The 21,754-nt window shown below is 44.1% G+C and overlaps 1 protein-coding gene and 1 long non-coding RNA gene across 3 annotated transcripts in view; one reads left to right on the forward strand and one right to left on the reverse strand.

Annotated features, from left to right (window-relative positions):
- UMPS (uridine monophosphate synthetase) overlaps positions 1-11,672 on the forward strand; it is a 54,251-nt gene extending 42,579 nt beyond the window's left edge. Inside the window, exon 6 of one of the 2 annotated variants that reach the window (XM_029215089.1) lies at positions 11,150-11,672. In XM_029215089.1, coding sequence (XP_029070922.1) covers positions 11,150-11,319 — 170 coding nt within the window. In that variant the 3' untranslated portion in view covers positions 11,320-11,672. The remainder of the gene's footprint in view (positions 1-11,149) is intronic. The other variant, XM_029215090.1, reaches the window with a different exon arrangement.
- LOC114891054 overlaps positions 1-12,724 on the reverse strand; it is a 28,177-nt gene extending 15,453 nt beyond the window's left edge. The window contains exon 1 of the long non-coding RNA XR_003792409.1: positions 12,651-12,724. This is a non-coding gene — a long non-coding RNA (uncharacterized LOC114891054). The remainder of the gene's footprint in view (positions 1-12,650) is intronic.
- Between the last annotated feature and the right edge of the window lie 9,030 nt (positions 12,725-21,754).

Consider the following 21,754-nt stretch of genomic DNA (forward strand, 5'->3'; position numbering starts at 1 on the left):
GAAATGGCTCTTAAAAGGCTTGCAAGCTCAGACTCACCTGCCCCAGGGCCCAGCTCAGAGGGAGCCTGTGCTCACACTTTAATATTAGCAAATGAGCCTTTTTTAACTTAAAGAGTTGGCCTGAGGGGTAGGCGTATACTGTAACACACATCTCCAAGAGCTTGCTGGAACACCCTCTAGGGACAGAGACTGGGGGGCACAATCCTCACACTCTCCCTCTGCTTTGGCTGGCAGCAGCATCTCTCTTTTTAACTTTTTCCCACAGGTGCCATCTTTACACTCCCCCTCAGCTTTGCTACAGCCATTGGGCACATCTTTGCACTTTCCCTTTCCTCATCTCCTGGAAGGGAGCTTTTACACGTGGCTGGTGCCCTGATCTTTGCAGCTGCTGCCCAGGGAACACCCCTTGATTGCTTGGCCCTAAAGGCCAGGGGGAGCTTATGTTCCTGTGTCCAGTGGGACTAACAATTGAAGAGACAGTTCCTGGCGGGCTACCACCCCCAGGGCACTGCACAGACAGACAGCACACTGCAACACACCCCATCTTTCTGTGAAAGAGGCCTGTTTGCTTGTCCAGGAGCTTTGGCCTGAGGCTTCTCTTTTGGCAACCACCTGGGGCCTACAGAGATGTTTTCAGGGAACATAAGCTGATAGACACCATCTTTGCACTCTCCTTCTGCCTCACTACAGCTATTATCTCCCAGAAAAGAATTTAGATACTCATCTGTAGGCAGCAGAACTTATGCTTGCAGTCCCACAGGACTGTATGTATTTGCATACTTCAAAAGCTATTGCCAGGGTTGGACGCAAGATGGTGGAGTAGAAAGACTTGCGCTTACCTCCTCTCACAAAAACACCAAAACCACAACTAACTGCTAAACAACCCCTGGCAAAAAAAGACTTGAACCTACCAAAAAAGATGTTCTACACCCAAAGATAAAGAAGCCAAAACAAGACAGCAGGAGGGGCACTTTTACCATATAATCAAATCCCTTACCTGCCGGGTGGGTGACCCACGAACTGGAAAATAATTATATCACAGAGGTTCTCCCACAGGAGAGTTCTGAGCCCCACATCAGGCTCCCCAGCCTGGGGGGTCTAGCATCAGGAGAAGGAGCCCCCAGAGCATTTGGCTTTGAAGGCCAGTGGGGCTTGAGTGCAGCAGCTCCACAGGACTGGGGGAAACAGAGACTCCACTCTTGGAGGGCACACACAGGGTTTCACATGCACTTGGACCCAGAGGAAAGCAGTGACTCCATAGAAGCCTGGGCCAGACCTACCTGCAGATCTTGGGTCTCCTGGGGAGGTGAGGGTTGGCTGTGGCTCCCTGTAGGGTAGGTACACTGGTGGCAGCGGCCCCAGGAAATGCTCATCAGCATGAGCTTTCCCTGAGGTCACCATTTTGGTGAGGCCTGGCCCTACCCAACAGCCTGCAGGCTCCAGTGCTGGGACACCTCAGGCCAGACAACAAACAGGGTGGAGACATAGTTCCACCCAAAGTCCTGACCCCACAGCTGCCTGTAAATATAGCCCTTGAGATGGCCCTGCCCACCAGAGACAAGACCCAGCTCCATCCACCAGTGAGCAGGCACCAGTCCCTCCCATGAGGAAACCTGCACTAGCCCCTGGACCAACCTCACCCACCATGGGGAAGACACCAGAAGCAAAAACTACAATCCTGCAGCACGAGGAATGGAGACCACAAACACAGAAAATTAGACAAAATGAGATGGCAGAGATGAAGGAACAAGATAAAACCCCACAAGAACAACTAAGTGAAGTGGAGATTGGCAGTCTACCTGAAAAAGAATTCAAAGTCATGATAGTAAAGATGATCCAAGATCTTGGAAAAAGAATGGAGGCACAGACTGATATAAGAAATGCTTAATAAAGAGCTAGGGGACTTCCCTGGTGGTCCAGTGGTTAAGATTCCATGCTTCCACTGCAGGGAGCATGGGTTTGATCCCTGGTTGGGAAACTAAGATCCTCACATGCTGCACAATGCAGCCAAAAAAAACCCTAGAAGCTTCAGAGAACAAACAGATGAACAATACAATAGCTGAAATGAAGAATACACTAGAAGGAATCAATAGCAGAATAAATAGGGCAGTAGGACAAATAAGCGAGCTGGAAAACAGACTGATGGAAATCATTATTGCAGAACTGAATAAAGAAAGAAAAATGATAGCACTATTTACAATAGCCAAGACATGGAAGCAACCTAAATGTCCATCAGCAGAGGAATGGATAAAGAAGATGTGGTACATATATACAATGGAATATTACTCAGCCATAAAAAGGAATGAAATTGGGCCATTTGTCTCTACAAATGTGAATGGACCTAGAGTGTCATACAGAGTGAAGTAAATCAGAAAGAGAAAAACAAATATCAACACGTATATGTGGAATCTAGAAAAATGGTATCCATGACCTCGTTTACAGAGCAGAAATAGAGACACAGACGCAGAGAACAAATGTATGGATACCAAGGAGGAAAGCAGTGGGGTGTGAGGAATTTGGATCAACACATATACACTATTGATACTATGTATAAAATAGACAACTGATGGGAATGTACTGTATAGCACAGGGAACTCAACTTAATGCATTGTGGTGTCCTAAATGGGAAGGAAATCCAAAAGGGAGGTGATATATGCATATGTATGGCTGATTCATTTTGCTGTGCAGTAGAAGCTAACAGAACAGTGTAAAGCAACTATACTCCAAAAAAAATTAATAAAAAAAACAAAAAAAGAAAAATGAAATGAGGACAGAGACCTTTGGGACAACATTAAATGCACCAACATTCACATTATAGGGGTCCCAGAAGGAGAAGAGAGAGAGAAAGGGCCTTAGAAAATATTTTAAGAGATAATGGCCAAAAACTTTCCTAACATGGGAAAGGAGACACTCACGCAAGTCCAGGAAGCACAGAGTCCCATATAGGATAAACCCAAGGAGGAACACACTGAGACACATATTAATCAAATCAACAAAGATTAAAGACAAAGAGATAATATTAAAAACAACAAATAACATACAAGGGAATCCCCACAAGGTTATCAGCTGATTTTTCAGCAGAAATTCTGCAGGCCAGAAGGGAGTGGCATGATATATTTAAAGTGATAAAAGAGAAAAACCTGCAGCCAAGAATAACTCTACCCAGCAAGGCTCTTGTTCAGATTTGACAGAGAAATCAAAAGCTTTACAGACAAGCAAAAGCTAAGAGTGTTCAGCACCATCAAAACAGCTTTACAACAATGCTAAAGGAACTTCTCTAGATGGAAAAGAAAAGGCCACAACTAGAAATAAGAAAATTATGAATGGGAAAGCTCACCAGTAAAGGTAAATGTACAGTAAAGGTAGGAAATCATCCACACACAAATTTGATATCAAAATCAGCAATTGTGAGAGGAGGAGAGTACAAGTGCAGGACACTGGAAATGCATTTGAAATTAAGAGACCAACAACTTAAAACAATCTTGCATATATATAGATGGCTATATAAAAACCTCATGGTAATGGCAAACCAAAAATCTACAATATATACACACACAAAACCGAAAAGGAATCCAAACACAACACTAAAGATAGTCATCAAATCACAAGAGGACAAAAGAGGAAGGGAAGAAAAAGACTTATAAAAACAAATCCAGAACAATTAACAAAATGGCAATATGAACATACATATCAGTAATTACCTTAAATGTAAATGGATTAAATGCTCCAACCAAAAGACAGACTGGTTGAATGCATACAAAAACAAGACTTGTATATACGCTGTCTACAAGAGACCCACTTTATTTTTTTATTTTTGTGTGCATGTGTGTGTATTGATAGTTTATTCTTTTTTATTGCCAAGTGGTATTCCATGGTATGGATGTACCATCATTTGTTTAGAACATCTTACTTGTTTTCAGTTTTTTGCTATTACACGTAAAGTTGCTATGAATAACTGTGCACAGGTTTTTGTGTGGAATAAATTTTCATTTCTGTGTCATAGATGCCCAGGAGTATACTGAGTTGTATGGCAAATGTATATTTGGTTTTTAAAGAAACAGCTAGGGCTTCCCTGGTGGTGCAGTGGTTGAGAGTCCACCTACTGATGCAGGGGACACGGGTTCGCGCCCCAGTCCGGGAAGATCCCACATGCCGCGGAGCAGCTAGGCCCGTGAGCCATGGCCGCTGAGCCTGTGCTCTGCAACGGGAGAGGCCACAACAGTGAGAGGCCTGCGTACCACAAAAAAAAAAAAAAAAAAGAAAGAAAAAAGCTAAATTCTTTTACAAAGTGGGTGTATCATTTTATATTCCCACCAGCAGTGTACGAGTGATTCAGTTTTTCCACAATCTCACCAACACCTGGTATTTTTTTTAACATCTTTATTCAACATCTGGTATTGTTGCTATATTTTTCATTTTAGTTGTTCTAGTAGGTAGGTAGTGATATTTCTTCATGGTCTGCATTTTCCTAATGGTTAGTGATGCCAAACATCTTTTCATGTGCTTATTTGCCATTCGTATATTTGCTTTGGTGAGTTGTATGCTCAAATGTTTTTTAATTGAGTTGTTTTTTTTTTTTTTTTTACTGGGGTATAGTTGTTTTACAGTGTTGTGTTAGTTTCTACTCTACAGCAAAGTGAAGTAGAGTTCCCTGTGCTATACAGCAGGTTCTCATTAGTTATCTATTTTATACATATTAGTGTATATATTGAAGAGACCCACTTTAAATATAGGGACACATACAGACTGAAAGTGAGGGGATGGAAGAAGGTATTCCATGCAAATGGAAATCAAAAGAAAACTGGAGTAGCAATACTCATATTAGACAAAATAGACTTTAAAGACTGTTATAAGAGACAAAGAAGGACACTACATAATGATCAAGGGATCAATCCAAGAAGATAGAACAATTGTAAATAAATATGCACCCAACATAAAGGCACCTCAATATATAAGGTTTCATCCATAAAAGAAATTGATAGTAACACAATAATAGTGGGAGACTTTAACACCCCACCTACATCAACGGACAGATCCTCCAGACAGAAAATCAATAAGGAAACACAGGCTTTAAATGACATATTAGACCAGATGGATTTAATTGATATTTATAGAACATTCCATCTGAAAGCAGCAGAATACACATTCTTCTCAAGTTCACAAGGAACATTCTCCAGGATAGATCACATCCTGGACCACAAAGCAAGCCTCAGTAAGTTTAAGAAAACTGAAATCATATCAAGCATCTTCTCTGACCACAACGTTATGAGATTAGAAATCAACTACAAGGAAAAAAAAAAACTAAAAAACACAAGACATGTGGAGGTTAAACATTATGTTACTGAACAACCAATGGATCACTGAAGAAATCAAAAGAGGAAATCAAACAATACCTAGAGACAAATGAAAATGAAAACACAACGATCCAAAACCTATGGGGTGCAGCAAAAGCAGTTCAAAGAGGGAAGTTTACAGCAATACAATCTTACCTCAGGAAACAGAAATCTCAAACAACCTAACTTGATACCTAAAGCAACTAGAGAAAGAAGAACAAACAAAACATAAGTTAGTAGAAGGAAAGAAATCATAAAGATCAGAGCAGAAATAAATGAAATAGAGATGAAGAAAACAATAGAAAAGATCAATGAAACTAAAAAATGGTTCTTTGAAAAGATAAACAAAATTGATAAACCTTTAGCCAGACTCATCAGGGAATAAAAGGAGGTCTCAGATCAATAAAATTAGAAATGCAAAAGGAGAAGTTACAAAGGACACCACAGAAATATGAAGGATCATAAGAGACTACTACAGGCAACTATATGGCAATAAAATGGACAATCTAGAAGAAATGGACAAATTCTTAGAAAAGTACAAGCACCCAAAAGTGAACCAGGAAGAAATAGAAAATATGAACATACCAATCACAGGTACTGAAATTGAAACTGAGTAAAAAACTTCCACCAAACAAAAGTCCATGATCAGATGGCTTCACAACAGAATTCTATCACATTTAGAGAAGAGTTATCACCTGCCCTTCTTCAACTCTTCCAAAAAATTACAGAGGAAGGAACACTCCCAAGCTCATTCTATGAGGCCACCATCACCCTGATACCAAAATCAGACAAAGATACCACAAAAAAATTATTATAAGCCAATATCACCAATGAACATAGATGCAAACATCCTCAACAAAATACTAGCAAACCGAATCCAACAATACATTAAAAGGATCGTACACCATGATTAAGTGGGATTTATCCCATTGGATGCAAGGAGTTTTCAGTATCCACAAATCAATCAGTGTGATACACCACATCAACAAATTGAAGAATAAAAACCATATCATCTCAATAGATGCAGAAAAAAACTTTTGACAAAATTCAACACCCATTTATGATGAAGACTCTCTGGAACCTGGGCATAGAGGGAATCTACCTCAACATAATAGAGGCCATATATGACAAACCCACAGTGATGAAAAGCTGAAAGCATTTCCTCTAAGATCAGGAACAAGACAAGGGTTTCTGCTCTCACCACTGTTATTCAACATAGTTTTGCAAGTCCTAGCCATGGCAATCAGAGAATGAATCTAGCAGCTGACTGAGACCCTCCCCTTTGGGACACTGATAAGTCTTGGCATACCCTCGAGTACTCAGAGCTATTACAAATATAATAGGCTGCTTTGACGATCAAAAGATTTGAGAAACAACCAGGAGCTAGGGTAGGGCTGAATGACAGGATTCATCTCATACATGAGGCTACTCCTTTAAGACCGCTGAGACAGTTGTTTCATCTAATGCATAGAAACCAACCCAGAGTCAAGCAAAATGAAGAAACAGAGGCATATGTTCCAAACGAAAGAACAAGATAAAAGCCTGAGGAAAAGACCTTAATGAAATGGAGATAAATAATTTACCCAATAAAGAGCTCAAAGTAATGGTCATAAAGATGCTCCCGAACTCAACTTCAGCAGAGATGGAAAATATATGTATTAGTCACAGAGCTGAGGAATACAATAACATAACTGAAAAATACACTAGAGGGGTTCAGACTAGATGAAGCAAAGAAAGGAACTTGAAGAGAAGGCAGTGGAACTTACCCAATCAGGACAGCAAAACCAAAAAAGAATGAAAAAAGTGAAGACAGCTTAGTGGACTTATTGGACACATCTAGTAGACTGACATTCTCATTATAGGAGTCCCAGAAAAAGAGAGAGAAAGGAATATAAAACTTGATAAAATAATGGGTGAAAACTTCCCTACCCTAGGGAAGGAAACAGACATCCAGATGCAGAAAGCCCAGAGTGTTCCAAATGAGATGAACCCAAAGAGACCCTCATCAAGACACATTATAATTAAAACACCAAAAGCTAAATACAAGGAGAGAATCTTAAAAGCAGCAAAAGACAAACAACTTGTTATGTACAAGGGAACCTCCATGAGACTATCAGCAGATTTTTCAGCAGAAACTTTCCAGGCCAGAAAGTAGTGGCATGATAATATACAGTGCTGAAGGGGGAAAAACTTGCAGCAAAGAACTCTACCCAGCAGAGTTATTCAGAATTGAAGGAGAGAATTTTCCAGATTAGTGAATCTAAAGGAGTTAATCATCATTAAACCAACCTTACAAGAAATATTAAAGGACTTCTTTAAGCTGAAAAGAAAGGGTGCTAATTAGTAACAAGAAAACATAGGAAACAATAAACTTCACTGAAAAAGGTAGTGGATCAACCACTTAAAAGGTTAAGAGACAAAAGTAGTAAAAATAATTATAACTATAATAATTAAAGGACATACAAGATAAAAAGATGTAAAATGTGACATCAAAAATATAAAACCTTGTGGAGGGAGTTAATATGTAGAGCTTTAGAATGCAATCAAACTTAAGTTGTTATCAACTTAGACTGTTATGGATACAAGTTGTCATATGTAAGCCACATGGTAACCACAAAGCACAATCCTGTAGTAGACACACAGAAGATGAAGAGAAAGGAATCTAAGCATACACTAAAGAAAGTCATCATAGCACAATGGAAGAAAACAGAAGGAGGAAGAGAGACTCAATAGATGCAGGAAAAGCATTTGACAAAATTCAACATCCATTTATGATAAAGACTCTAAACAAAGTGGCTTTAGAGAGAACTTACCTCAGCCTAATCAGGACCACAGCTAACATCATACTGAAAAAGCTGAAAGCTTTTCCTCTGAGATCAGAAACAAAACAACAATGCCCACTTTTGCCACTTTTATTCAGGTTAGTAGTTGGAGAGCCTAGCCAGAGCAGTTAGTCAAGAAAAAGAAACAAAATACATCCAAATTGGAAAGGAAGTAGCAAAACTGTCACTATTTGTAGATGACATCATATATAGGAAACCCTGCAGACTTAAAAAACCTGTTAGAACTAATACACAAATTCAGTTAAGTTACAGGACACAGAGTCAAAAATCTGTTGCATTTTTATACACCAGCAAACAATCAGAAAGAGAAATTAAGAAAACAATCCCATTTACAATTGCAACAAAAAGAACAAAATACCTACAAATAAATTTAACCAAGGAGCTGAAAAACATGTACACTAAAAACTATAAGACAAAGACATTTATGAACAAAATTGAAGACAAAGATAAATGGAAAGATATTTCATGCTCATATACTGGAAGAATTAATACTGTAAATATGTCCAAATTACCCAAAGCAATCTACAGATTCAGTGCAATCCCTATTAACATTCCAATGGCACTTTTCACAGAAATAGAACAAAAAATCCTAAAATTTCTTTGGAATCACAAAAGACGCCAAATAGCCAAAGCAGTCTGGAGAAAGAACAACAAAACTGGAGGCATCACACTCCCTGATTTCAAATTATATTACAAAACTATAGTGGTCAAAACAGTATAGTATTTGCATAAAAACAGACATAGATCAATGGAACAGAATAGATAGCTCCAAAATTAAGCCACACATATATGGTCAGTTAATTTTTGACAAAAGAGCCAAGAACATACAATGGGGATAGGGCAGTCTCTTCAATAAAATGGTGTTGGGAAAACTGGTTAGCCACATGCAAAAGAATGAAACTGGACCACTATCTTACACCATACACAAAAATTAATCCAAAATGGATTAAGGATGTGAATGTAAGATCTGAAACCATAAAATTACTAGAATAAAACATAGGTGGTAATCTGCTTGACATAGGTCTTGGCAATGATTTTTTTAAATCTGATTCCAAAACAACAAAAGCAAAAATAAACAAGTGGGACTTCATCAAACTTAAAAGCTTCCACACAGCAAAGGAAACCAACAAAATAAAAAGGCAACTTACTGAATGAAAGAAGATATTTGCAAATCATGTCTGATAAGGGGTTAGTATACAAATATAAAGAACTCATACAGCTCAATAACGACAACAAAAAATCACATTAAAAAATTGGCAAAGGATCTGAATAGACATTTTTCCAAAGAATATGTGCAAATGGCCAACAAGCACATGAGAAGATGCTCAACATTGCTAATCATCAGGGAAGTGCAAAACAAAACCACAATGAGATACCACCTCACAGCTGTTAGAATGGCTATTATCAAAGCTTTTCCTGTATGATCAAACAAAACAAGGATCCCCACTATCAAAAGATAAGAAATAGCAAGTGTTGGCGAGGATGTGGAGAAAAGGGAACCCTTGTGCACTGTTGGTGAGAATGTAAATTGGTGCAGCTCCTATGGAAAATAGTATAAAGTTTCCTCAAAAAATTAAAAATAGAACTGCCATCTGACCCAGCAATTTCACTTCTGGGTATTTATCCAAAGAAAACAACACTAAGTTGAAGATACTTCTGCACCCCCATGTTCGTTGCAGCATTATTTACGATAGCCAAGATATGGAAACGACCTAAGTGCCCACTGATGGATGAGTGGATAGAGAAGATGTTGTGTATATATACAATGGAATATTACTCAGCTATTTAAAAAAAAATGAAACCTTATCCTTTGTGACAGTATGGATGGATGCCCTTGAGGGTATTACGCTAAGTGAAATAAGTCAGAGAAAGACAAATGCTATATGATCGCACATATGTGTAACCTAAAATCAACAGAAAACAGATTGGATGTTCCCAGAGTTGTGGGGTAGGGGTGGATGGAATGGGTGAAGGGAGTCAAAGGGTACAAACTTCCAGTTATAGAGTAAGTCCACGAGGATGTAATGTACAGTATGCCAACTTTGTTAATAAAACTATATAGCATATTTGAAAATTGCTTAAAGAGTAGATCTTAAAAGTTCTCATCACAAGAAAAAAAAGTTTTGTGACTGTAAGGTGACGGATGTTAACTAGACTTATTGTGATGATCAGTTTATAATGTATCCAAATCATGATGTACACCTGAAACTAATGTTACATGTCAGTTACACCTCAATAAAAAATTTTTAAAAAAAGAGAACAAAAAAGCCAGAATTAAGAATTAGGGTTTGGGGGTTTCCCTGGTGGCGCAGTGGTTGAGAGCCCACCTGCCGATGCAGGGGACACGGGTTCGTGCCCCGGTCCGGGAAGATCCCACATGCCGTGGAGCGGCTGGGCCCGTGAGCCATGGCCGCTGAGCCTGCGCGTCCGGAGCCTGTGCTCCGCAACGGGAGAGGCCACAACAGTGAGAGGCCCATGTACCGCAACAACAACAAAAAAAAACAGAATTAGGGTTTGTACGTAATCTAAGCACTTGGCGGGGCTGAGGGGAAAGGCTGGCTCACACATGTGGTCAGGTTAGATGCCTTGCGAGGACTTTTCCAACAGCATGTCACAGTGCTTCTACGATGTATATTACAATCGTCTTCAATTGTGAGGCAATTTTTATTGTATTTTATTTGCTACTGAACCTTTTTTGGCAACATAGGAAATTTATTCCTTTGTTTTTTGATGCTGTTAAAGTATAAATGCTCTAAAATTAGACATTGAAAAGGAATTGGTTAGTATCTGTCCCCACTGTGGAGGTCTCTGGCCAATCCAAGGAGTCCCTTCACCTGCTTTTATTCACTTGCTCTGTAGAAGGGGCGTGGTGAAGAGCATATTTTTATTTAAAGTGGGTTAGATACTTTTCAGGAAAGTCATATGACAGGTTTTCTGATTTCCTGTATTAATTAAACTTTTGTGGTTTTGTAGGTGATAATCTCGGCCAGCAATACAAAAGCCCACAAGAAGTGATTGGCAAACGAGGTTCTGATATCATCATTGTGGGCCGGGGCATAACAACATCAGCTAATCGTCTGGACGCAGCCGAGATGTACAGAAAAGCTGCTTGGGAAGCTTATTTGAGTAGACTTGCTGTTTGAGTGTCTTGGGTACATTTTTGTGAAGGCCTTGCAGATACATGGTCTCCTGAGATGCCACTGGCTTGAAGTAATAAACAGCCTTTAATACTGCTTGGATTCTTCCACGGGTCCTGTGTGAATGACTTCTGGAGTTACCACGGCACACAGGAAATATTCAGTGGCTGTAATCACTGCACTGTCACTATAATCAGCTCATTTTCAGGCTTTTATTGAGACTGATGTTGGTTCGGCAATCCCAGCCCCGTCCTGTTAGAATCCGCCACCTTTGAGGAAGTCCCCCATCTCTAGATCAGACTTTTTGATTCTTTGAGTTGCCTTGAGACAGAAATTTTAGGTCATGAAGAGGCTAAAACCAGTACAGCATTTCTTGTGTCCTTTATTCAGCGTCTAATGTGGTACCCTAATAATATTTAAATATTAGCTGTTCTCCTCCTCTTCTGCTTAAAAGTAATAGTCCAGGTGTCCACATGGTGCTGGCTCCCAGCACTGCCGTTGCTCGCTCACCGGAGGGGGCGCGGTGGGAAACAGAAGATGACTGTAGCTGAGCCCCTGAAGCCAGTATCAGGCTTTCATTTCAACATGGAGACTCAGTTCTTCCCCGGGGCAGCAGTTTAAACCTGTGCTGAACCCCAGTCACTGATTCCTTTTGCCTTATTTCTATTACAAATGGACCAGCTTCTCCTTCATTTATTTAAAAAGACAGCAGCATCAAGAGGTCTAAGGTTTCATTTGGAGGTTTGCTTGAGGATCCTACATGATTGTCCCAAACGCCGTTGACAGAGAGGGATGTCAGCCTTCACGTTTAGAAATGAAGAGAAAGGAGCCCAGCAACAGAGCTGAAGTTTTTGGGTCTCCACTATGGTGAGGCTGGACACTTCACACGTGTGGCAGTTAGGCAGCGTCCCTCTCCGGTCCCCAGTGCACTTTCTCCTAGAAATTCTTCTCAGTTTCCGGACGATCCCTGGGCTCCGATACTGATACAGATTTTCTCCATTTTTATATTTCTTTGGTCTGTTCGGGAAGCATCTTAGAGGGAGGGGAGTGCAGGGTGTGGGCTCAGGTGATCCGTTTGAAACGGCCCGGCTGCACATTCAAGGCCCTGGGGTTCTAGAGCAGGGCCAGGTGGCAGTTGCGTTTGAAGGCTCTCAGTTCTGATCCACCAGCACACTCCTGATCTGCCGTTCTCATCTCGATCATGCCTACAAGCAGTGGCAGGTGTCAGAGGACACTTGCCACTTCCTCAGGATGACAGCTGTTCCCATCTCTGACTGCCCCACTCTTCGGCTTTTGTGAGTCAGATAGAAGCCTGTTAGGTCAAGTCGGGTGCTTACCTTGGAGTCTACACTTCACAGCTTCTGCTCTGAAGTCTAGTTGAGCTTCGGGTCCCAGTGCCGCAGCTCCAGAGAAGTTCCCTCTGGGAAAGGCAAATTATCATGGAATAAGGCTGGAAGGAAATGGAAGAAGTGTGGCCTCGGGGCTACTCTGGAGGAGCTGAAAGTTAGGAAGAGGTGGAAAATTTTCTAATAAGAACTTACGGGAATTTCTTGGATATGTTAAAAGTCTTGGTGACCTCAAGGCCGAGAGACCTTTGCAGTAATGTGCTGAGGTCTCAAGTGCCCACTTAATGGACTCACACTTCAGCATGCGTCAGAATCACCTGGAGTCTCGTTAAATCAGACGTTGGCCCAGCTCCAGCGTCGACTCTGGGTAGTTCTAGGATAGAATGTGAAAGTTTGCACTTCTGACAAGTTCTCAGGCAATGCTAATGCTGCTGGTACAGGGACCACACTTAGAGCATCACCACCCTGGTTAGTCACATTTTTCTTCTGCAATGAAATGGTCTTGGGGTCTCTTTCTCCTGCTGAGAACAGGAGAAAAGTCCTGCCATAAGCGTTTCTGTTACTGAAGCTCACTCAGGGCCCCTTCTGGGTAACTTGAAGGGAAATCAGAGGAGCATCAAAGAATCACCTGGGCCCCACCATCGGAGATACTGTTTCAGCAGATTTGAGGCGAGGCCTGGAAATCTGCTTTTCAACAGGTACTTCAGCTTATTTTGATGTTTCTTGAGACTAAGCCCAGCGCAGACAGTCTGCAGTCATAAAACTTTGGAGCACAAATTGATTGAGACAAGACAAGAACTTGGCTGTCTAGGACCTATGACGGGACTATTCAGCATAGAAGCATTTTAGAGGCATTTAATAGTTTAGCCCTTTCTCAGTCAAGAAATATTTACAGAGCGTGGGGCTCTGAGCTTACAACACCGGCCCTAGTGAAGAAAATGGGAACAGTCTTCGCAGGGTGCCCAGAACAGCATCTGTAAGACTAATGGGACTGGAGAGTATCAGTGCCGGCCTCTTCCAGTGCTCTGGGTGTTTAGTAGAGCATGAGCCTGTCAACTTGTAGTGCCGCAGGAACCTAAGAAACCTGATCCGCTCTCCTTACTTTAAAGCGACAGACGTATAGACCCTGAAAAGTGAAGGGATCAGCTCATGACCAGCTTGTGAGCAACACAGGCCTGGGGCCTCAGACCCAACTCACGCTCACTCACGGTGATGCGGACTGTCTGCGGTCTCTGGAAGAGGGCAACGGAGGGCGAGGGCAGCCGCCCGAGGACACGCAACACTCAGCCAGCTCTCCTAGCACAGTGCTGCTGGGCCCACGTAGGCAAGGCCCAGAAGCACCGCCACAGGCTTTGCCAGGAGCTCCAAAGAAGAGAACAGATACGGGGTATCATCTCCTTTGAGGTGGGTGGACACAAGGAGCAAGAGTGGGGAGGCTCAGGACTAGGGCGCGTGCACACTGTGTGTGTGTGTGTGTGTGTGTGTGTGTGTGTGCGCGCGCGCGCATACACATCAGAGGGCCAACTGGATGTTTCTTCCGCGAGAGGAGCTGAGGTTTCTGACAGCCCATCTTGGTCAGTGCAGTGCTGGCCCATAGATGCAGTCTGTGGCCTCCTACCAACCATGGGTTTGCTGCTACGTGCCAGGGGTGGGCAAAAGAAAGAAAATACCTGAGGAAATCCAGCAACCAGGAGAGGAAAGCAAAGAAAACCACCTGTAACAGGTGTTAGCTCCAAGAGAGCAGGGATTTCACCTTGTGTTCAGTGCAGTATCTCTGCACCTGGAATGGGCCCAGCAAATATTTCTGAATGAATGCAAGCATAGGTGCCTTCTATGGTGAAGGGGAACTGCCACCGGAAGCAGACCTGCTTCAGAATAACAAAAACAAGATGACAATTTATGTGTGTTGGGGGGAGGGGGGACTAAAATGAAATTTTTCATTTTGAATGTGAAAATGTGATGGAAAAATTTCAAGATGGTATGATTATGTTGAGAACTACATCTGTGGGCAGGAAGATCAAGTGGAAGAAATACCAAAATTCAAAACAAAGGGACAAAGAAATGGAAATAACGAGGGAGCAGATGAGAGGCTTACAGAACAGATTCCTGAATATAAAGAGGAAAAGACAATGGGAGGACAGGAAATACTTACAGAAATAACTGAGGAAATTTTCCCCAGTTTGAAAAAATACTTGAGTCTGCAGAAGCAAAGGGCCCAGTGAGTTCTAGGCAGGTGTTGTGGACAAAGGCATACACCTGGGCACATGCTGTCAAAATTACTGAACTTCAAAGATGGGAAATTTTACAAACATCTAGAGGAATAAAATACTTGGAAAGTGAAAGGAATCCAACTAGTAGCAGACTGTCATCTGTAACACTGGAAGCTTGGAGACAGGTAGTGACATCCACAGGCCCTGAGAAAGGCCTGTCACAGCCAGGAATCCTGAGCCCAGCTATATGATCCCCTGTCGGGCTGTAGCAGCCTGGTTGTGAGTGTTCATGGTGCGCCTCAGTGCTCTGACTCATATCGACACCAGTGAGAGGCACTGAGCATGTGCCTCTGAAAAGGCTCCTCGAGGGAGGCCGGGAGTGCACAGGCAGAGCGGGGCTATCTGGCCAATAAAAATGGGACCTGTCAGTCACTGAAGCAGTGACTATATCCCAGAATCTTAGGAAACTGATTTTGGAAGATCCTTAGAGATCATCTAATCTGATCACCCCATTTCACAGATGAAATTGAGTCCCATTGGGAAATGATTTACGCAAGGTTACAGAAGAGCCAATGACAGGCAGAGTAAGGACTAGAATCCCTGTCGTTACCCTCAAGTTTGGTATTTTTGTTATTACACTTTTTATCCCGTTTCTGTAAGGTAGATACATTCAACTTTGTCCCCCTTTCTATCAACACGCAGATACATACTATACATATAATATTCTTTCACCATTTAATCAAATATTTATTGAACACAGGGAGTGAACCTGACATACATCGTCCCAGTCATTACAGAACTTAGTTTCCAAACTAAACTTCCACAAGGAGTTCCGTACCATCCTAAGAGACAGCAGCCAGTCTTTCCTTCCCCATCAGTCACAACTTCATTGCTACCAGGATTCAATAAAGTACCAAAACAAGTGGCAATTCTGTTAACGTCCCCATCCTTCCCTCCTCCCTGAATCCATACACTTTGCCTTACGACTCAGCAGTTCCTCCCATTTGAGGTGGAGAGTATTTCCACAACCCACTGATGTTGGACTCAGCTGTGTAGGTTTCTCTGGCCAATGGAATGTGGGGGGAGGGGTCAGGGTCCCAGTTCTGAGTCTAGACTTGTGTTTCTGCCACCACAAGAAGAGCATGCCCTGAAACTAACACACCATTGTAAAGCAATTATACTCCCATAAAGAGGTTAAAAAAAAAAAGAGCATGCCCTGATTAGCCCACACCAGCCTTCCGCAGCCTGATGCCCGGGGGCCCCACCTGGCCCGAGCCTGTGAGCATGGCAATCAGTGCTCATCACTGGACGCCATGGGATCAGGGTGGGGGGTTGTGCAGCAGTAGTTAACTAATAGGTACAGTGCGCCCCACGTCTAGCCCTGGTCACCGGGAGGACAATAGCTTGACTCCACCAACACTCTGCCTTCCACGCCTTCACCTGCGGCTGCTTTCAGAGATCTCTCCAAAAGAAACAGCCACTTGGCTCCTGTGGCAACACTGTGCTTCTGTAGTGAGCCCACCATCAGCCAGTAGGTAACCATGGACTCTGCAGTTTGCTTCCTCCACCCCTTAGCAGATGGACGTGATACGTGTCATTAGCACCCCTGGCTGACTGGCCATGGGCTAAGAGCACCGGTGGGGCAGGGATACCAAAACATGTTTTTTGGAGGAATCTGGTATTTTTTTAAAAAGGGGGGATGGGAATCAGGACTCCTTAGGGTTCTTTATTTTATAGTTAATGCTGTCTCTATTAAATGCTGGTTTTTTGTTTTTTGCAGTACGCGGGCCTCTCACTGTTGTGGCCTCTCCCGTTGCGGAGCACAGGCTCTGGACGCGCAGGCTCAGCGGCCATGGCTCACGGGCCCAGCCGCTCCGCGGCATGTGGGATCTTCCCGGACCGGGGCACGAACCCGCGTCCCCGGCATCGGCAGGCGGACTCTCAACCACTGCGCCACCAGGGAAGCTCTAAATGCTGTTTTATTTTGCATTCTAGGACACAGAATGCTATATCTTTTTTTAGATCCTAGGACCTTTAAAGTTTGTAATCTGGCTTTGAATTATCAAGTGATTTTGTTTTTTTTTTTCCTCTGCAATCTGTTTTCTCCATAGCCCTTCCAAGCCCACACTTGGCTTTTGTGCCTCAGGAGAGGGATGCCACAATGGAAATACAAAGAGAAACAAAACCATTAGAATATTTTTTAACTTTTCAAGTTCAAGGTCTTGGCATTAAGGACTGGTTTGGAAGAACGTTTGCCTCTCTCCTTCCCACCAAGGGAGCAGGGGAGGAGTGTTCCTCTGGCCTGGGGAGAGGAACAGAAGGTGGAGGGGTGGACACAGTCAGATCCTGGGGTGGGCTGTGATACGGAATCCCCACCCCAGGCAGGGAGGGAGGGAGGGAGGAAAAAAGACACACAGACAGCAGAGGAGCTCTAGGCCTCACTTTTCTAGGAGGGGCCCAGGAGAGCAGTGATGCCAGAAAACCCACCCCAGCACGGAGCGTGGCAGTGGACTTGGAGGCCACGTGTGGCTGAGGCAGAGCCTGAGGCAGCCTGAGCTTCTGTGGCTCCATATAACACGAGGGAGAAGCCGCATTTCCCTGAAAAGGGCATGGGAGTTAGCTGAGAAACACATCTGGTGGGCCTGAAGGCTCCCCCCCCACCGTGTAGGGACATTTCAGCAGAAAGTGGTCCTGATGAGGACAGTGACGTCTGAGCAGGTGCCGTGTGCACAGGCAGCTCTGTGGGCCTGCCTCCAACGTCATGCTGCTGCACTTAGCCTGCAGTGTGGGGCGCAGGGGGCCCTGAAACGACTGTGATTAACAAGACACTGTCCCTCTTTACCTAGTAACTTTGTTTTCTGTCATCACTTGAATAGAGATGGTGATGTTAAAAAAAATAATAGTGAATTGGTACAGCCACTGTGGAGAACAGTATGGAGGTTCCTTAAAAAACTACAAATAGAACTACCATATGACCCAGCAATCCCACTACTGGGCATATACCCTGCGAAAACCATAATTCAAAAAGAGTCATGTGCCAAAATGTTCATCGCAGCTCTATTTACAATAGCCAGGTCATGGAAACAACCTAAGTGCCCATCATCGGATGAACGGATAAAGAAGATGTGGCACATATATACAATGGAATATTACTCAGCCATAAAAAGAAACGAAATTGAGCTATTTGTAGTGAGGTGGATAGACCTAGAGTCTGTCATACAGAGTGAAGTAAGTCAGAAAGAGAAAGACAAATACCGTATGCTAACACATATATATGGAATTTAAGGGGAAAAAAAGGTCATGAAGCACCTAGGGGTAAGACAGGAATAAAGACACAGACCTACTGGAGAACGGACTTGAGGATATGGGGAGGGGGAAGGGTAAGCTGTGACAAAGCGAGAGAGAGGCATGGACATATATACACTACCAAACGTAAGGTAGATAGCTAGCGGGAAGCAGTCACATAGCACAGGGAGATCAGCTCGGTGCTTTGTGACCGCCTGGAGGGGTGGGATAGGGAGGGTGGGAGGGAGGGAGACGCAAGAGGGAAGAGATATGGGGATATATGTATACATACAGCTGATTCACTTTGTTATAAAGCAGAAACTAACACACCATTGTAAAGCAATTATACACCAGTAAAGATGTAAAAATAATAATAATAATAAAAATGTTTTTTGCACACCTGAATGATGGCCTGAAGAGTCTTATTCGCCTCATAGAATTTGCTCGGGAACAACAGCCTCGTCAGTCTCCGACCTCCTTCCCCCGCTTATGCTCTTCTCTTCCGCCCTCACCCCTGCCACCTTGCTGCCCTCAGACTTCCCCAAACCCCCGTGGTCTACTCTTGGGCTGTAGCGTCCCCTTTTCCTCCCTCCTGTTGCCTTCTTCCCCTTTTAAACTCCAGGTCCATGCGATAGGGGATGTCTCCCAACTCAGGTCAAGCCTACAGTCCCTGAGGCTTGAGCAGGAATGAGCCCTCAGGGACAGCTCGGCAGGCAGAGAGCAAGGCAGCCCCGGCCTCCCCGTCTCTCCTGGGGCCTCTGCCCAGCTCTCCCCTCCCACCCACGTGGGACTCTCCCATGGGTGCAACCCATAACCCTCAGTTGTGGTGGGTTCTGTTCAGTGTAGGTTTTAAAATATTGTTTTATGGTCACAGGCCACGATGTGAATGCCAACCATCACATACAACCGCTCATACAAATATTCCATTCCCGCAGGGCTGGCTGGACCAGCAGGGAAATGAGCCACAAACCAGTGCCCGCACCAACCCACGGTCACCTCACGGAAGAGAGTCTTTAAAGTGTTGAACTTTTATGCCAGGAATCATGAAATGTGTGTCAGTTGTCATCTTCCGTCGTTTTTCCCCCTCACTTTTTAAATAGAAAAGTTCCTTGAACTGTACCTGGATTTTCGGTCACCACGCATATACCAGAGACTGCTCATAAGGCGAGGACAAGAGAAAAAGATGCAAGGAAGGAGGAGGGGAAGAGACGTTTTATAATCTCTCCATCTGCATTCAGATGACTCTCTAGTCATACCGCAGAGTTCTGAGATAAGAAAACGACAGTCTTGCTTTTCCCAGAGGGTGCAACACAGAGGAAAGAGCGTGGAACTAGAGTAGGGATCCCTGAGCTGGGGTCTCACTTGCCAACCTTCTCTCCAAGGGGGGGACCGATCTCAATTTCCTCCTTAGTAAGATGGGGAAATACCTTCCCTGAATACCATGTGGGCCTACCGTGAGGGTCAAACGGAGACAGGCTGCTTTTGTCTCAGGCGTTTGAGTCTGTGCAGGTAGGACCAATGAAGCTGTAATTGGCGAGCCTTCCAGGGGGTTTCTGAAGTCAAACTAAGATGGTAAATGGTAACCAGCTGCCCTAATAAATAGGCCCAGGCCTTGCAATATGTTCCCTGTTTACACACGTATTAGCATTATTCTGACAAGGCGTCTGTAGCGTTCACTAGAACGCTGAAAGTGTCACCGACACAAAGTGGTTAAGAACTCCTATCCTAGAAGGTCACCACCTCGGCGCGTGGCCCTATGGTTACTAACAGTTTAGAGCTGGCCTTTTTGCAAGAATTTGAGGCCACTTAAAATGAAGACACTATGCAGCAGAACGTGCGTCAGAAGGATCAGAAAGCGTGTGTGGAGGGGAGGCAGGGCGAGGATGAGGGTCAGCGGCGGGGGCGGGATTCAGTGGAGAGGATGGGGATCCCAGTAAGAACTGGAGGTAGGTTCCATTTCTTGGCGTTTAGTTCCCAGCCTCCTGACAATCAAGACACCAAAACAGGCCAGACGATACAAGTCCCATGCTATGACAAAAGGAAGCATCGAACGTCCCAGCACTGAACTCCGGAGAAACCAGCTGGATATGAAGACCGTCTATCTCACTGTGACACATGCCAACCCATCCTGGAGGCGGCTGTCAGCCGGGGCCGGCCGGGCAGTGACCATCCCTCGCAAAGCTGCAAGACCGGCAGAAGGAGCCATGCAGGCTGAGAAGAACGAGCTCTCCCTTCTCAGCACCACCACCTGCTCAAACGTCTCTCTCATTCTCCTGCCTCCACTTGCATCCTCTCCCGAGGGTCAGAACGGCGCCCCGTCCTGCCTGAGAAGTCTGCAACCCCTCAGCTGGGTGAGGACAGAAGCTGGGGGGAGGGAGAGACCTAGCCAAGCCTCGTCAGCCCCCCACCTGGACGAGGGGGACGGGCGCGCCACATCCGCAGGCACGCTGACAGCCACAGATGGACAAGCTCCCAAGCGGGTCCCACACGTCCGCAAGGGATGCCTCAGAGGCTCTTACCTCCTCCTGAGTTTCCTCCATGCTGCTGCCCTCCTCCTCTGCTCCACTGCCCAGTCCCAGCCAGGCGCAAAAGGGCTGCGGAAGCCGAGTCCACCCGGCTACCCTGCTCAGAAGTAACAGGAGCCCCACACGCCTGCCGAGAGCCCTCCAGTGAGGGAGGAGCTTTTCAGTTAAGAGATGTCACGTGAACAGAGAAAAGGACCTTCTCTCCTCCCCTCTGATCTTCCCATCTGTTTGCTGTTACCTGAAATTCATCCCAAGAGTTTCATGATAATCAACTCCAGCTTTGACCCTAATTAAGCAAATTTAAAAAACACATCTTCCGAGAAGAGGCAGCTGTTAGTTACTTTAGTTTGTCTAATTACTAGTCAACCAAGTGGAATGAGAATCCCCAGTTCTCTTTAAAAGAGTGACAGCATAGGGTTTCCCTGGTGACGCAGTGGTTGAGAGTCTGCCTGCTAGATGCAGGGGACACGGGTTCGTGCCCCGGTCCGGGAAGATCCCACGTGCCGTGGAGCGGCTGGGCCCGTGAGCCGTGGCCGCTGAGCCTGCGTGTCCGGAGCCTGTGCTCCGCAACGGGTGAGGCCACAACAGTGAGAGGCCTGCGTACCGCAAAAAAAAAAAAAAAAAAAAAGAGTGACAGCATAATCCTGATTTGGTTAAAATTACACACATATGCATAGAAAAAAAAGACCAAGACGTAGTCCCCAAAAAGGGCAAAAGTCGTTACCTCTGTGTTTTTATTTCTTTATGACCTCTGTATTTTCCATCTTTTCCATGTACTTTTGCATTAGAAAAGTAAATTGTTAAAATCAATCAATAAAAATAAGTACCATTTGGAAATCTGTACTAAATCAACATAGATTGATTTTAAAGGTAAATACTCCCTCCCCACTCTTCCTTTCCAACAAACAAGCACATTACTGATCATCTTTCCAAACAGATACGAGTAAAGAATTTTCCAGAGACCAGCAGGTGCTCCTTGTAGGGGTCCCTGCGGCCACACAAGGAGGAGGTCACTCCCACCTGTGTGCTTCCACAGCCCAGCAACGAAAGAAAATGCCTATCAGCCCTCGGTTTG

Source organism: Monodon monoceros, unplaced genomic scaffold, assembly GCF_005190385.1.
Source record: "Monodon monoceros isolate NGI ecotype Baffin Bay Population unplaced genomic scaffold, NGI_Narwhal_1 Super_Scaffold_11, whole genome shotgun sequence".
Lineage (NCBI taxonomy): Eukaryota > Metazoa > Chordata > Mammalia > Artiodactyla > Monodontidae > Monodon > Monodon monoceros.